The sequence below is a fragment of the Myotis myotis genome, unplaced genomic scaffold (genome assembly GCF_014108235.1).
Source record: "Myotis myotis isolate mMyoMyo1 unplaced genomic scaffold, mMyoMyo1.p scaffold_m19_p_13, whole genome shotgun sequence".
Taxonomy (NCBI): Eukaryota; Metazoa; Chordata; class Mammalia; order Chiroptera; family Vespertilionidae; genus Myotis; species Myotis myotis.
In genome coordinates, this window is record NW_023416317.1 from 45,395,390 (window position 1) to 45,412,805 (window position 17,416).

At 49.3% G+C, this 17,416-nt stretch overlaps 1 protein-coding gene across 8 annotated transcripts in view; it reads right to left on the reverse strand.

Annotated features, from left to right (window-relative positions):
- Nucleotides 1-17,416, reverse strand: part of OSBPL10 (oxysterol binding protein like 10) — a 287,316-nt gene that overhangs the window by 84,717 nt on the left and 185,183 nt on the right. For all 8 annotated transcript variants that reach the window (XR_004971601.1, XR_004971602.1, XM_036332842.1 and 5 more), the window contains 2 exons: nucleotides 7,015-7,164; nucleotides 2,224-2,701 (listed from right to left, as the gene is read on the reverse strand). Coding sequence is in view for 6 of the 8 variants with exons in the window: in XM_036332842.1 (XP_036188735.1) it covers nucleotides 2,224-2,701; nucleotides 7,015-7,164 (628 nt within the window). In the remaining 2 variants the exon portion in view is untranslated. The remainder of the gene's footprint in view (nucleotides 1-2,223; nucleotides 2,702-7,014; nucleotides 7,165-17,416) is intronic.

The following is a 17,416-nucleotide window of genomic DNA, read 5'->3' on the forward strand; positions in this document are numbered from 1 at the left end:
CAAGCTGGCACATTTAATTAACATGAAGGAAGGAGGCAACCAATCCATGTCTGTCTGTCTGTCTGTCTGTCTCTCTCTCTCTCCTATTCTCTCCCTCCCACTCTCTGGGGGGGAAAAAAGCAATGGGAAAAATATCCTCAGTTGAGGACTAACAACAAAGAAAGATTATTCTACTATACTAATAAAACTTAATGGCTGGATGCGTTATTCCACATGACATTTTAATAGTCATTCAATCAATGAAAAGATAAAGCAATCAATCAGTCACAGAAAGGGGGGAGCAGTATCTGTAGAAGGTGCAGCCATCTCCCACTCCCATGGGCTTCAGCATAAACTGAAGGTGGGAACTGCCTCAACGCTTTCCTTCTCTAGCACACAAACATCTCTCCTTCACATGGTATAGTATGTGGGAATTTGGGGACACGTAATAAAATTAAACAGAATGAAATGAATCTCCCAGGTCCCCAGTTCTGTTCTGAAACAAAGGGGAAGACTTCACCAGTACAGACCTTGGGGTACTGGGTGGGCCTTTGCCAACCGACGGAAACACAGAGCCCCAGAGAAGTCAACATCGAGATTCACGCCACTCTGACCTCTTCTTACAGATGCAAGTGTACAAATCAGTGCGAACATCACCCTCCCCCCCGGGGCCCTGAGCAGTCTTCTTCCTGCACTGTCCTCCCTGTTTTCACCAGTAAGAGCGGCCTGAGGTGTTCGAACCCGAGCTCCCTGCTCAGAGCACTGCCGGGTCCCGGGCCTGGGCCGACACATGCCGGCTGGGACCTGCCGCGTGGCCCTCACCCAAACGGTGCTGCACCGGGGCCGCTCCCTGCCGTGGTTCCAAGGAGGAGGCCGAGTTGGGGAACGTGTCACTGGGATCAGAAGAGAGGCCAGAGATGAAAGACCCGGCCTCTGCCCTTCCTCCTCCAGAAACACCTGGAATCAGTTTATCTTGTCAGCTCCAGGGAAACAGGCCTGCTGTGGCCCTCGAGGGACCCTAAGGTCCTCCGGCCGGCCACCCCCTCCCCTGGTCATCACCTGCTGCCCACCGCCCCTTCTACATTCCTGGGCCGCCTGTGACTCCCGGACCTTCTCCAATTCTGATTTCTCCTTCTGGCTTGTCCTTTATCACCCCCTGTAGGTCTTGGCCTACATGTCACCTTCCTGTGAGGCCTTCTCAGCCGCCACCCATGCTAAAGCTCTCTTGCTTTCCCCGCACCACTCCCAGCTCCCCTCTCTGCTTCCTTTTTCTCCAAAGCATTTACCTTCCAACACAACGCACATAACTGTGTTTCCCTTGTAGAATAGGACAGAAGCCTCATGAGGACAGAGATGCTTTTTAAGGATTGTTTTGTTCACGCAAGTATCCACAGCTCCGAGGACCAGGTCTGACTGCTAGTAGGTGCTCAGTGAAAATGTGCGAAGTGAATGGAAGGTGTTCTTATCTCACGGGGTTTCAGAAGGGCTTTCAAGGAGCCATAAACGCCCTGAACTGAAAGCCAAGTTTTGAGTTTGGGTGTTTGTTTGTTTTTTTCTTTCTGGGAAGTGAGTCTATATCCTTCAGTCTCAAAAGAATTTGAGACTCAAAAGAAGGTAAAGAGCTGCTAACACAGAGGCTTGAATTTCACAAGGATTATTACAGGTTTCTTCAAACAACGCATCGACTTCCTTCACAGCTATTTGCTAAACGAGAAACTCTACCCAGGAGGGGTGCGATTACACTGCGTGCTGCTTGCTTCAGAACCCGCAGCTCTGAGGCCAGAGCTTCGACGGGGAATTTTTATGAGCAGATTGTGAATAGGTAGCACTGTCATCCTCATTGTCTGTGAGCCAGAACTCCGGTGAGAATGAATACAAATGTGTTTCACGGATTTGGAGCCAACTCTAATATTCATGCAAAGCTGAAAATAAAGCCTATGTAAGGCCACTACACACATGCATATAGCATGTGAAGATCCAGGGGGGCAGCCGGTTAGGCAAATAGTTACATCCCGTTTAGTCTATCACCTTGGCCCCATTGGGAAATTATCAGGATCTGGTCCCAAAATAACAAAACCCTTCCCTCTTTCCCACCCACACACTCACCCACCTACTCACTCACCCCCAATTCCAAAACAAAACAAAAACAAGGAAGTCCACAAACAAAATCATCCATCATCTATCAGGTATGCAAACATCACTGTGGAAGAGTCAAAACTGCATCCAACATGGGACATGGCTTACCTTCTCCTATCATAGAGACCCCCACGGACATGCCCATGAACTTGCTTTTGGTCCATACGTGAGTGTTGATACACAGTCTCTTCTCCTTGCACTCACAGTAGAAGCAGGAAATGGGTGGGTGATGGGATACCTGCTCGGCCACAAACCGTAGCTTGTAGCTTTCCGCAGGCTCCTCGGCAATCAGGTGTTCTTGGCTGGGAGGAGAGTGGGGGGCAGTCCTCTTTGGCTTGACCCTGTCCCTGGGGACCTCCCAGGAGCAGTGAAATGTCTCGCCGATGATAGGGTTGTAAGGCTTCTTGGCCAAGGCCCCCTTGCGGCCCTCGTGGAAGGCGGTGAGATAATACTCCACAAAGCAGATGACTCTCTCCTCCGGTGTGGCTCCCGCAGTGACGGCCAGCAGCAGGTCCGGGTGCGCCATGAAGTCCGCGTACATCTCCAGCAAAGATCGCTTCTCCAGAATGAAGGTGGGGAGCACCACCTGCATTTGGAAGGAGACACAGTCAGACAGGAGTCCTGGCGGTGACGTGGAAGAGTGGAAAGAAAAACCATGAAGGCTGCCACCCATCAAGCAAAGTCACAGGGACTCAAGCCAGGGGCCAGTGTTTTTCGATTTGTACACAAATGACAAATGGTACGGAAGAAACTGAAGTAGCTGCAGCGGCGAATCAACGCCGACCTAACTCTGATGATCTGAGTGATTTTCTTCTTGGCTCCTCTGGGCTAAAACAATGGCCCCCTGTCTCTCCACTGCTGCCACTCTGACCACACGGTCCCCTTTCACTCATTACCTGGTGTGAAGAAAACAGCTTGGAAGGGCTTTCTCATGTTCTTCCTCAATCAGGCACAGCCAGGAGGATACCCAGTGTGTTCCCACAAACATGGACATTGGGGTTTGCTGGTGGTCAAAGGGGGTCCAGGTAGACCAGGACCCACCATCAGTGAGAGTGTCTCTTTGGGGATTTCTGTTAAAAAAGGAGCCCGTAAACCCCAACGAGACGCAGGCAGAGTAGGAGGGTGGAAGCCCCTGGCCTGGGGCTCTAGGAGGCAGGGCCAATACCAGGCAAAAGTCCACAGAGCTTCCACGGAGAAGAGGGGCCACTAGGGCCAGAAGAAATGAGCATAAGTTACAAACAAGTAGGCTGGCACTCAGAGTCTTCTGGCCAATGGGCCGGCATAGGGGTACCCAGGTTTGCTATTGCCCATGCTGCAGGGAAGTAGAAATCTGAGCGGCTCCGACAGGCATGGGACAAAGAAACTCCTCGTTGACACAAAGTGGATCCAAGTGGTCACTCAGGTGCCATATAACCCAAGTGCCTGTAACCCAGCCATTAGGTCACTTAAAGCAAATGAAGGGTGTTCCGAAACTGGGCTGGAGAGCAGGTAACTCACGACTCCTGCTGATATGCAAAGGAGAGAGAGCCTGTTTCTCATCACTCGACAGCGATGTCGAAATGACTAAGTTACTGGGTATCGCAATTCCTCCCTCGCAGCCGCATGACACAGCTCTTTTTGGCCTGGAGCATCTCACATTGCTCCTCCTCGTGTGGAATCGCAGGGTTTTGAAGCTGGAAGCCTGGCCTTGACCTCTAGGCTCCTCCGTGACATCCTCCAAGTGAGGGCAGAGGAGCCACATGAGTTCAAGTTTAAGCAAGTTGACCAAGGTCATGCAGCTGGTGTACGTTCCCACCTTACAGGACCAGGCCTGTCCTTCCTTTATACAGTCCCTAACTCCCATGAGAACGTTTGCCAGAGGGCACATCCCTGATCGTGAATACTATGGCTTACAGGTCTGTAGCCCTGTCTCCACTTCAGCTCACTAAGGCCCCTTAGTATCCCATTGTATCTAGGGGTCTTAGCATCTAGATACAATGGGAGACAGATGTGCTGAGAGAAAGAGACAGACTGACAGGCATGAGATTAGCAAAGCACCGAGATTTCAGAGGAAACTGGGGGAGGCCCGGCCCACTGCAGAGATGAGGTTGGTATCGTTTTTAATGTTGTTCTATCTTTCATTTAAAAACTGTGTCAAGAGGAAAATGTTCCTGTGTTAAGCAAAAAAGCAACCAGATGTAAAATTGAACATGTAACACCATCTAAGAATCATAAAAAGACCCTGAATGCTAACTGTAGTTGAAAAATAAATTTTTTTAAATAGAAAGAAAGGGCATGCACAGCGACCCCTCTGGAAAAGTACAGCTGCAGCTTCCTAACTGGCCTTCACTTCCTGTCATGCCCACCCTTACTCCTCTCCACACCACAGCCAGTCTTCTAACATCTCTACAAGAGGTAAGGTTGAATCTAGCCCCCCACCTCCCTCTTGTCTCACATGACCCGTCACTGCAGCCCTAGCCCTCCCTTACAAGCTCCCCTTCCCCGACACATTCACCCGTTTCCCTGTTCTGCCCTCTCCTGCCTTGTCTAAATGACACAGCTACTCAGCTCAAGAGTAAACTCTATGAAGCTTTTCCCAGCAGCTCCTGCTGCCAAGGCTAAACCAACAACCTCCTCCTTCGTATCTTCACGGAGCCCCACACTCATCTCCATCACAGCACCCACAATGCTCTTTTTGCTCTTATTAAAGCTATAAAGAGGATTGGGACAATCTGGGGAACTTTTACGATGGGCCATAGATGAAACAGTTTGGCAGCAATGTTAAATTTCCCAAGTGTGACAAACGCATTGTGTAAGAGAAATGTGCTATTGTTCGAGGATACTCATCACAACACACTCCGAAATGCTTCATCAAAAACACACACACACATAGATATGCACAGAGGGGGAGAGAGGGAAATGGAAGGAGGCAGTGGAGAAGGAGAGAGGGAAGAAGGGAGAAAAAATAAATGCCAAGTAGCAAAATGTTAACTGGCCAATAAAGGTGATACATGGAAGATCACTGTACTATTCTTGCAACTCTACTGTAGATTAGAAAATGTACAATAAAAAAAAGATTGGGAGGAAAAAGAAAAAAAAGGCTCTACTAGAGATGCAATATCTGAGAACTTACCCATTTTCCAAGACAACCCTCCCGAAATTACAGACTCAGGGAGTATGACCTCACAGCCTACGCCACGCCCAACCCACCAGCTATGTTTCTGCTCTTGACAATGGCGCTGAGGCTTTGTCTGAGATGGGAAAAGCAGAATACCTGGGGAGACGGAGCGGATGGGCTGGGAGTGGGGCGACTGTTTCCCCTTTCATCTCGGTATGTTCTGATGGTGTTTGTGCAGAACACCGGACAGGTGCCTTTCAAAACCAGCACCTTGAACGCGCCGGGCAGATATCACACTTTTCATTAAAGCAGATTTCTCTCTCTCATATGATCTGCCTTCGCAAATAAGTCACTTAATCATCCGTTTCTTGGGCGGGGGACACCGGAGATCGAGCCAGGAATTGGTGAGTACTAATTGGGCTGTCTGCCTCCAACGGAGCGGTGAGTGATGGCCCAGCTGTACAGATGATGGCGTCCAAATGGCTAGAATCAGTGCTGCAGATTTATGGAGCCATCAATAAGGGCTGCCTTTTCTCCCATTAACATAATTAAGACAATGAACTACTTTGGGGAAAGGGAAAAAAAGAGAAGATCTACACTCGGGACTCAGAGAACGATTAATTACATTTACAGCTGCATCCATCTAGAAATAACTTCAGGCAGGGCCCTAAGAAACTTTGAAATAACCCATTGCCCACCAAGAAAGTCAAAGTGCCCCCAGAAAGAGGGACAGTCCCTTCCCATCAGGGGGAACCACAGGCCTCTTCCAAGGAAGTCCCAGAGCGGGTGCGATTTTCTCCAAAGAAACATCCGTTAACTTCATAACCTTGAGAATTACCTACATAATACAGCACCCTGTCCTCAGCCTGGCAAACCTACCCAGTGCAAATAAGCAAACAGAGAGAGGCCAAGACCACCCTCCGAGATGGACCTATGCAATCCTTTAAGGAAACCAGGGGAAACACACACAAAAACCCAACCTGACAAAATAAAGGGCAGGTAATTCACTGCCAGGAAGAGTTAGCTGCACCTGTACCAACCAGCGGGTTTGTTTCTCTGCACGTGGACAATGAAATTGGATCACCAACAAGGTTGCCTTTTGGGGACTAGCTAAGCTGTGAAAGCGAGTGACAGCAGCAGCAGGTCACGCCTCGGTGTGCACAATGGCCTCGCTCTGGCTCCACTGTTCTCCTCCCTCCTGGCTTCTCCCTGTGGCCACTGGGTCGTATCTATCTCCATAGGCCGTCTTTTTTTTTAAAATATATTTTATTGACTTTTTACAGAGAGGAAGGGAGAAGGATAGAGAGTTAGAAACATCGATGAGAGAGAAACATCGATCAGCTGCCTCCTGCACACCCCCCACTGGGGATGTGCCCACAACCAAGGTACATGCCCTTGACCAGAATCAAACCTGGGACCTTTCAGTCCACAGGCCGATGCTCTATCCACTGAGCCAAACCGGTCAGGGCATCCATAGGCCATCTTTAACCTTCTTTAGGACACATCAGAAAACAAGAGTATCCTCTCCTGAAGTTTCCTTATCATCTCCTCGGCCTTTTCTGGCGCTCCCCTGCCCTGGAAGTCACAGCTCCTGCAAGGAAGCAAATGGCAAGGCGCACGCTCTGAGGATGAGCATGAATCTCCTTTCCAGTTATTCCTGGAATAGCCGGACTTGGCTGCAACTCTGAGCTCGTCCCCTCGGCTTTCCCAGTCTCCCCACAAGGAAAAGATGATGAGCCGGGAAGACTGAGAGATGGCACCCAAACCACCGGCCACGGACCCAGTGGGACACACCGACCTACCTTGGTCAAATCCATTCCAAGTTTGAGCTGCGAGATGAGATGAAGAATTACACTGCGCTGATCCTCCATGACGCCCAGTTCTGCCTCTTCCTTATCTTCAGTGTCACTTTTTTCATCTTCGGACAAAACCAATTCAGGGCCTGAGTTCGGCTACAAAAAGATCATCAATAAAAATCACCAGCGGTTCCAGCGGAAGGGAGCAGCACAGCACTCGAACCCATATGCTTGGCAATGACCTCCGACCCGGGAAGAGTCTCTCTATAAGCCAGTCCTATTGGTCATGGGGTGGAGGATGACCCTTTTGGGGATGCAGGCCATCCTTAGCTACTGCACATGCCTTCTGATCTCCCCGTCACCTCTTATGAGTGAGCCTTCTGGCCGAAGGACTTCCCCTGACAAGAAAGATCCCTGCCCTTTAAGAAACTATAACGTTCAGGAATGAGCCCCCTTAACCTTGGCCATTCCCAAACAATATTCTCCTATTAACTTGCACAAGCCAGGACACTTTATAGCTAATATAATTTTTTCTATGTTTAAGAAAAGGTCTGATACCCCAGGGATGGGCTGAAATTACCTTATTTTATGAGAAAATTTACCCTTAACTGTTTTACATCAATTAATATCACAACAGCAAGTGTGAAAAGTGAGTTGGCATTCATCTAGGGAGGGAGGCAAAAATGAAAATGTCAAGACCAACTCTGAGGCTTTCTAAGAATGCTGAGATACATGCTGGCCACCAAATCCTGCTTTCCTCATGCAAGTTTATTAATTCAATTGCTCAGTTCCATTTTTCCAAGAACATAAAAAATAAAAAACCTCAACAATAGGCAAGTTAATAAACAAAATGTGCAAAAGGGAATGACTGAGCACAAAGTTTTCAATACCCAAGAACCAAGCGCTCTGGCGACCATGTCAAGCGGTCTGCAGAACTCTGTTGAATAAAAGTAACCATTGCACACTTATCTATGTTCTTATGATACTTGTTTTCATGTAAACAAAAACACTGCATACAACATTATACAATCGTTCCTAATGAATGGTCAGACACAGTGAAGTCAGCATACAGCAATGCAGGGCGCAAAGGCATTACATACAAAAGCATACAGACTTGCCCAAATGTCCATGCAAAAACGAACGATTTATAAACCTCACTGGACAGAACGATCTCATTTTATTTAATGGCACTTCCAATCCGTAAAGGTGGTCTCAGTGATCGAGGTGGTTGCAATTGTCTGGCCGAACAGACGCGTGCTGGCCCTTCCTTACCAGCACTCCAGAGGAAACACGGTACTCCCCCTGCCCCGGGGCAGGCATTTTTAAAATTTGAAATTAAAATTTTCCAAGTCTTCTCCGAGTAACCCCACTTCTGGGCTGACAGTGGGGCAGCCTCAGTGATGCCCAGGGGGCTTTCCCCAGCCAAGAGTTGGGTTTCCTCCATCGCGTGCCTGGTTCTCTGGCCTCATCGCAATGTGTGACATCATCGGCAAGTGCCTTTGCCAGAATATACTGAGGGCGCCGGGCTCCATCCTGGTTCAGAGGAGACTAACCGGAGGGCTATCTGGGGGCTCCGGGCTGCCCTGATTCCATGCTGGGAAGTCAGAGAACTCAGACACAATCCTTTCAGTGGCAAACGTGCTGCTGATGCTACTTTTTTTTTTAATATATTTTTTATTGATTTCAGAGGGGGAGGGGAATGGGGAGGGGGAGGGGGAGGGGGAGGGGGAGGGGGAGGGAGAGACAGAGACATCAATGATGAGAAAGAATTATCAATCGGCTGCCTCCTGCTCGCCCGACACACAGGGGATGAGCCTGCAACCCAGGCATGTACCCTGACCGGGAATCAAACTGTGATCTCCTGGTTCATAGTCCATGCTCAACCACTGCGCTATGCCAGCCAGGCAGTTGCTACTTCTTTGTGGTGACCTGGTAGGCGGTAATTTGTACCAACAGACCTCCCCTCAACCCAGGGCGGCTGTGGGAGGAGAGGGCGATGCCTGGGCATCTTGCTTTGGGAGGAAAACGGGCAATCACAAACAAATCAAGGCACCGTCATGCACCCAAGGGAGTGGGGGTGGCGTGCAAAGTCCTTAAACATCTCGACAACAAAGGTAGCTACATTTTGAGAGCAATTATTCCTGCTTGAACTTAGTTGTTTTCACAAAGTACTGATTGCAAGCTAAACAAATCAATAGCTCAAGTGAGGCAGCCGTAAGGTTTCTGAAGCAAAGAATGATCCTTTCTTCTGAAAATGTGAATTCCTGTTTGCCCACAAGCCGGTACACAGAGAACTCGCCATCCTGCCCACTCCCTGCCCCACTCAGTGCTACGTGCTCACCTCCTCCTGCTGTCTGCCTGACTTGAAAATTAAACCCAGCTCGTCCCCCATTCCAGTAACCAAGGAAGCCTTTAGCAAGACCCGTGATGCTAAGAACATGCGTGAACGTGCACACGAGCCTCTCCAGCTCTTCCCACCCCACGCAACAACACGTCTCCTCTGTGTCTGATGATGACTCTCAGAGACACTGGCTCCCGCAGAGAGGATGAAGGCTGGTACACGGGCCCCAGAAACTGGCTCACTCCAAGTGACTCGGGGCCAGAGCTCCTGGGGCCCTGAAGTCCTGCCAAGGAAGAAAGGCCGAGGGGAGCCCGACACACATCTGTGTCCTTGGCTCAGATCCTCGGCAAGCAGTGCCCTACGCGGAAACACAGACCCAGCAATCGTTCTGTCTCCCACCGCTTCTGAGAGCTTGCCCTGTCTCTTACAGGATGCTTTGCAAAAAATTCTCCTGCCCAACCTCAAGTAAACAATCAGGGGCTTAAAAAAAGAAGAAGCTGGTTTCAGTCACCACATTGTTAGTGAACATCTTAGATCAGTGGTCGCCAACCGGTGGCCCATGGACCACTGGTGGTCTGTGAGGTCTGAAAGGTTGGCGACCGCTGTCTTAGATGATACCCACAATTCCACCCTCACTGGAACTCAGTCCTTTGCAGGAAGGTGAGCCCACCCTCTGTTTTGGGTCCAAACTGAAGGCATTGCGTAGGCATAGATAGAACTGTGGGATTCATTTAGAAAGGTGACTTACGAGTTTAATTCATTCCGAGACCGAGCTCGTTAAGGAGCTCGTTAACTCAAATTACTCTATCAACTCAATGCAAAAAAATCGGCCAAGAGACAGCTGGTATCTCAAAAAACTCGTTGGTCAGGACACTCGTAAGTCAAGGCCCCACTGTATTGGCAACGTAAATATGTCAACACCCACAAAGCACCTGAGAGCAAGCACTTCAAGAAACAGAAGGCTTGGCCCAGCCCATGTGGCTCAGTGGTTGAGTGTCAACTTATGAACCAGAAGGTCACAGTTTGGTTTCCAGTCAAGGCACATGCCTGGGTTGCAGGCTCGGTCCCCAGTAGGGGGCGTGCAGGAGGCAGCTGATCAGTGATTCTCATCATTGATGTTTCTATCCCTCTCTCCCTCTCCCCTCCTCTCTCTGAAATTAATAATAATAAGAAGAAGAAGAATAGAAATGGACAGTTTAGAGCCAGGCTTGGAAGGAGTTTTAAAGCCAGAAAGCCTTCTTCCCTTTTGGGGTCCAGGTTTGTTGATTCTGCTCCTCTGATGTGAAATCCAAAACAGTGCTAATGGGCACTGGCTCACAGTCTGTTCTCCATAATCAGGCCCACGTTCTCACCCTCCCTCTCCCAGAGCTCTGCTTCTGTCCGGGGGCCCCCCACATGCCCACACCCTGTGGTCCCTATGGATTTCTGCTTGTAAAGTGATGACAGAACAGTGTTTCTCCATCTCAAAAGAAACTGAAAATGAGAAATGGTTTTCTAATGCTGAGAAACTTCATGAGACTTAAGAAGAATCTTTAAATACCCCATCCCCCAGAGATCTTTGCAAATGAGCCAGCTCAGCCATAAAAATGTATCCAAACTCGAAGATAAAATGAAATTAAAATGTGTTTGAAAGAGAAGCAGGCTTTGGAATAATGAGGTTCTTAATAAAAACAAAAATTATGACTCAGTATTTCTACCACGTGAACAACTCGAACAACTCGGGGCTACAAAAATCAAGTGATTCATCGTGCCTATTAGCAAACGTGGGTAGGGACAAGAAATGTGACGAAGAGCAAAAGGCCACGTGGCAGGCTGGGGTTTGGGGACCACTCCTTGGTAGCTTAGCGTGACCTGTGCCCCAGAACAAGGGTTCTTAATCTGGGCCCTATGGACACTCCTTAAGATATCTATCACAGCCCTTGATGTTTTATATAAAAATAGTATGTCCAGGCATTTTTCTGGAGAGAAGGGATCCCTGCTGATCTTGGATTCTTAGAAGCGTGTCTGGCCCTGGGCTGACCTCTGGGCCTCTCAAGAACCAAAGGGTCTGAGATCATGTAAGAGGGAGAGACTCTTATGGTAGGAAGCGGTCCAATCAGACAGTCTCAGCATCTGCAGATGCACGCCCCCGCCCTTAACCACACCTCCACATCTCATCCAGTAGTGGGCAGCACACCCATGAGACTATGGTGAGGCCCAAACCAGAAGCTAAAGTGTGACTTGTGTTCCACAATCGTCTTCTCCAAGGGGACACCAGTGTAGGGGACACACTGCTCTCATCTCTTTAACAAAAAAACTGATTTTTTTCAATACAAATGTAAATTCCAAGAAAGACTGGCATTCCAATCTATTTTATTCAACACACATATGTAATTTAACTACAGTTTGGGTCAGTTCCAAGAAAAACCAGGAAACAGACATTTATCTTCAGAGTCCATTCATTTCCTTACCGCAGGCCTCACTCCAACCCCCCAAACCCCCGCTCCTCAAATCTACTCCCCCTTCCTGAGCCTCACTCCTATTTTCCTTTTCTCACACAGTGCACATCCAACCCATTCTTCTTTCTCCACAATGACCTTCTCTTCTTTCTTAACTAAAACCTGGTGCTCAGAGAAGTGGAGCCAATATAAGCAGTTTGACCTACTAACGTCTTCTTGATTTAGAAATGCCTATTAACCTAGGTAGGGTCTTAACTCCAAGGGCTGAATCCTCAGATTTGAACCATTTTGGGAGAGGCCTGTGTGGTGGCATAACCAACTTTTGGAGAAGCCCTTTTCCTGTTGAACAGGGAGCAAGTCCGTGCCAGAGCCATTACATCACAGACATACAGGTGCCAGGGGTCTACGCGGATTAAGTGGGCTCCTACAGCGTGGTCTTCTGCCCAAGTCAATAAGCGTCATCAGAAAAACAAAACTCACGGAATTCAACTGATCTGTCACTATCCTGAAAGTCCACCTGAGCCAGGACAGAAAACACAGCCAGCGAGGGCAAGAACATCCAACTCTCCTCCGGCAGCGAGCACACTGTAGCGCCATCGTTTTAAAGCCTGGCATCTCTCCCCGCATACTGCTTGCTACCTTGGCACAGAGGCATGGGGCGAACTGAGTCATACCAAAGAGCCTGGATATTGAAGGACAAAAAGCAAAAATTGTGCAGATAATGTCTTTATGGGAAAATGGGGAAACCCAGCCATGTCAAGGAGGAAATCTAGTATTCTGAGGACCACAGAAAGGTGGGGATGGAGAAGACCCAAAGCACCACCCTCGATGTACTCAAATGAGAGAAACATCATGATATACAGCAGCCTAGGCAAAGGAATAACCAGGGAATGTGTGTCCTCCTATGTAACTTACTTCTCATCCCACAACTACACAGAACATGCAATCACATGCAGGAATGGCCACCAGGGCAAGTCTGCTTCTGTTTCCTGGGGGATAAGAGTCAATAGAAGTTGGTTTGCCAGAAAATGAAAGGTTCTAGAAAAAGAGAAATGTGAGGTTGAAACATGGATACGGGTTAGGGGGCCAGAGAGATGGGAAGAATGGGTAAGTGACAGACCAAGGAGAAGAATAAAGAAACATGGTGACTACTGGAGGAGAAGCAAGGCATCCGAGTGTCTCGGACAGGGATGGGGAACCTTTTGTCTGCCAAGGGCATTTGGGTATCTATAACATCATTCGCGGGCCATACAAAGTTATCAACTTAAAAATGCGCCTGCTATATTTGGTCATACATTTAACTAACTCGCTCCTAATGCCTTGGCAGGGCCAGACCAAATGATTTCACGGAACCTTATACAGGCCACAGGGTAGATGTTCCCCACCTCTGGTCTAAGAGGTACAGGTGCCCAGGGACCAACTACTGAACCAATTTGGGGGGGGGGGGGGTTCTAACGAAAATGGTATTACTGTCGTTGATGACATTTATGGAATCCATAAAACCAAGGATTTAGTCCCTTTTCCCTCTAGTCATTTTCTTTTTCATTTCAATATTCACAGCATATTTAACCAAAGTATCACAATCATTCCGTGATCCTCATAGTGTATCTTCATATTAGTAATATTTTACATCCTAAGAAGTCCCCTCTCACAGCCCCAGGTCACGAACACTGGTGTAGCTGCCCTCGAAGACCCAGTCCAGCTTTGTACCCAAGTCAATGACATCCGCCCAGCTTGGAGTGCACGAAAATGGCCCGTAGTCCGGTGAATTCCACTTGGCATTTTGTCCCTCATCATCCCCCAGGAAGAAATGGTTATCGAATGACTATCAAGTGCAGGGCCCTCTCTCTCACGTGCTGGGGAAAACCATTTCCCCTGAGGACACACGCAGACGTAATGTTTTGTTATAGGAATGGAAGAGTGGCTGCTCCTGAAGACCTACTCTCCTTCCCACGCTAGCACAGGGGGGGTGTCCTCAGGAACTGTCTCTTTAGCGCCTGCCTCTAATTCCCCCAGAGGAGGCCATCCGTGCTGGGCGGAGGGCCTCTCAGTTGACTGGATGATGCTCTCTTCTGGTCAGAAATTCTACCGAAGAGCTTGTGGTCAGACACACGTCTTCGGATGGTGTGTCTAGTCCGGCGGATGCGCCCTGGCCCTGATGCAGGGCAGCTGTCACGTGTAATATCTTCTGTCTCAAACATCCTTGTATTCTGTGTGGAGCCACATCCAAAGCCGGGTGGCCAACTGTGCGCTGAAGGCCACCACCCTATTTAGGGGACGTTATCTTGGAGGTAGGTACAATGAGGTCACTGTTGGCGAAGGGGGGACCCGACGGAGACGTTGTCTCTCATCCTTAAGAGGTTCGAGCACGGGCAAGTCCACACTGCATGGTCCCAGCTGCCATTCTGGAGATGTGAGTTGGTGGCCATTGGCATCACAATCCTTCGGCTGCCTCCCGGGGCGGCGCGGCTGTCTTGCTCTAACCACACATACACACACACTTGCCACACTTGGCTCTCATAGACTGGAAGGACAGAGGCTCCTCCTGAGCCAAGAGGCCGACCTGCAGAGAGGGTGAAGTTTCAGTAAAGCACGCCCTGGAAGGCAGAAGGACAGCATCAGCCGAGACAGTCGGGAATAATCCTACCCGTCGGGGCTCCTTTCAAAACATTCCAGGGGAGCATTCAGAGGAGGCGGCAGCATCAGCCCTTTTCTCACTTCCACATTATCTGCTTGGAAACCCAATGAAAGCAACAAAGAGAGGAACTGGGAAGGAACAAAGACAATCTAAAGAAAGGACCACAAAGTACAAGCAAGCAGCAGCAGCAGATGCAGTGGTGGCTTCTGACGCAGCCCAGCGAGAGTCCCGGCCACCCACGTGCAGGAACCGAGAGGCCACAAGCCACACAGCTGAGTCCCTTTGGCACCGAAGTCTAGCACTGGCAAACCACATCCGGCACTGAGTTACGGCCTGGCCAGGGCTGGGCGGGACTTCCTGAGAGCGAAGCTGGGCGGGGTTGAGAGCAGGGTCACCACAGCCCTGGGTGCCACACTGCAGCATGGGTCACATTTCCAAACTCGCAGGAAGCTTGTTAGCACAGGGATCAAAGACACGCTAGGAAAAGAAAGAGGCCACAAAAACAGAAGCACACGATCCCGGAGCCCTGGGAGGCATCAAAGCATAAAGGGCGAGCGCCGAGCTTCGGTGCAGAGGCGGCCCTGAGTGTAAATGCTGCATGCACTACCTCCCGCCCGTCAGGCCCAGGGTCCTCGTCTGTGAAACGGAGGCGGAACCACCCACAGCTCAGAGGAAATGCCTAGCAAACGCCACTGCTCTGTGGCCTCTGGCTTTCGCACTGGGTACGTGGTGGTACCCGTGGGCTTGTGGATCTAGAAGCCACTGGTAAAGCACCCGCCACCTCCTCCTGGGCCCCTCCTTCCGGCAGCACTGGAAGCTGTATGATGCAGCCCACGCTCGTTTCCCAGGCCCCCCAGCAGTGAGGACACTCAGGGCTCTGGACCTGCAAAAGGTCCAGGGCCCCCAAATAGGCCATGGCCCTGACCTCCAGGTCCTGGATCTGGGGCTCCCCCAGGAGGGAACTCACAGAAATGTCCAAGAAAGTCTCAGCCAAGTGCACAGCAGATCCAGGAACCACAAGAGACAAACTCAAGCAGCAAGGACGGTGAATCAGAGAGGCAGGCCATCAACCAGCCCCAGAAGACCAGCTACGGTCTGGAGTCAGGAGCAGGGGGCCTGCCACCCACGTGGCCACGTTCCCTAGAGCAGCGGTCGCCAACTGGTGGTCCGTGGACCACTGGTGGTCCGTGAGGTCCAAAAGGTTGGTGAACACTGCTCTAGAAGGCCCGGGAAAGGTAAAGAAGGAACTCATTTGAGATCCATGCTAGCCTTCCTGGCTACTGGTAAGAGGAAAAACAAAGGGTTAAGACATAGGGTGCGCTCCCATCAGCAGATGAATGGATTAGAAAACTGTGGTACATCTACACAATGGAATTCTATGCTGCTGTAAAAAAGAAGGAATTCTTACCATTTGCAGCAGCATGGATGGAACTGGAGAGCATTATGCTAAGTGAAATAAGCCAGTCAATGAAAGAAAAACACCACATGATCTCACTCATTTATGGATAATAAAGACCATTATAAACTGATGAACAAAAATAGATACAGAGGCAGAGCAGCATTAAACAGACTGTCAAACTACAGTAGGAAGGCCGGGGAGGGTTGGGGAGCAAAAGGTGGGGGTTAAGAGATCAACCGAAGGACTTGTATGCATGCATATAAGCATAACCAATGGACACAAGACACTGGGGGGTAGGAGAGGCTGGGGGAATGTCAAGGGGGGGAAAAAGGAGACATATGTAATACTTTAAGCAATAAAAAAAATAAAAAGGCTAAGCTGATAAAAATAAAGACATAGGGTGCGCTGAGTGGAGAGCAGGCCCCAGGTCTGTGAGAGTTCCCATCACCCCAGCCGCCTCGGATGCCCCCAATTAGCAAAGCACCACATTCAGTATTGGAATATATGGATGGCCTAGATGGTTTGGCTCAGTGCATAGAGCATCAGCCTGTGGACTAAAACGTTGCTGGTTCAATTCCAGTCAAGGACACATACCCAGGTTGCGGGCTCAATCCCCAGTAGGGGGTGCTCAGGAGGCGGCCGGTCAGTGATTCTCTTTCAGCATTGATGATTTTCTCTCTCTCCCTCTCCCTTCCTCTCTGAAATCAATAAAAATACATTAAAAAAAAAAAAGAAGAAGAATATAAGGATGTTTGAGACAGGGTTTCTGCACTCAACAACCCTGAGTTGAGTGCCCGGATCTTTCTTTCTCCCAGCCCCGGGTGGAACCGGTGAGTCCCATCTTATCATCTGAGACAGTTCAACCACAGTGGGCAGGGAAGGCACCTCCATCCTCACAAAGAACCCTAAACACTCTGTGCACGCCCGACCTGGCACCTATCGAATTGCACTGATGCGCCCACACGTCTGCTTCCCAATAGGAGCAGGAACATCAGGTCCCTTTGGGAGAGAACACTGGTGATCTGAGCTGGCTACTTGGGGCTCTGGGGAGACCGGACTTAGAAGTCACCTCCAGGGTCCAGAAGAAAGAATGCTGGGGACAGTGGTGGCCCCGGGTTTGTCAGCTTACCCGAATCAGAACTCCTTGGTGACAGGAATCCTGCCTAGTCTGGGTTTTCTAGAATCCCGATACAATTGCTGGTCTTTTCTAATGGGTGCTCAATAAAAAAAATAATAAAAATTGAGGAATGACTGATTAAAGAAAAATGGTGAAAACCAGAGAGTGCAAGGACAAAATCCAGATTTAAAGTTAAAAGGACAGCCAATCACAAAAGAGCAATGTATATGATTCCACTTATATGAGACATCTCCAACAGGCAAATCTATAGGGACAGAAAGGAGGTGAGTGGTTGGCAGGGGCTGGGAGGATGGGTGGAATAGGGGGTGGTAGCTAAAGGTATGGGGTTCCTTTCGGAGGTGATGAAAATAGTCTAAATGGTGGTGGTGGCACGTATCTGTGAATATGCTAAGATCCATGGAATGGTACACTTTAAATGGGTTAATTATATGTCATGTGAATTACATATCAATAA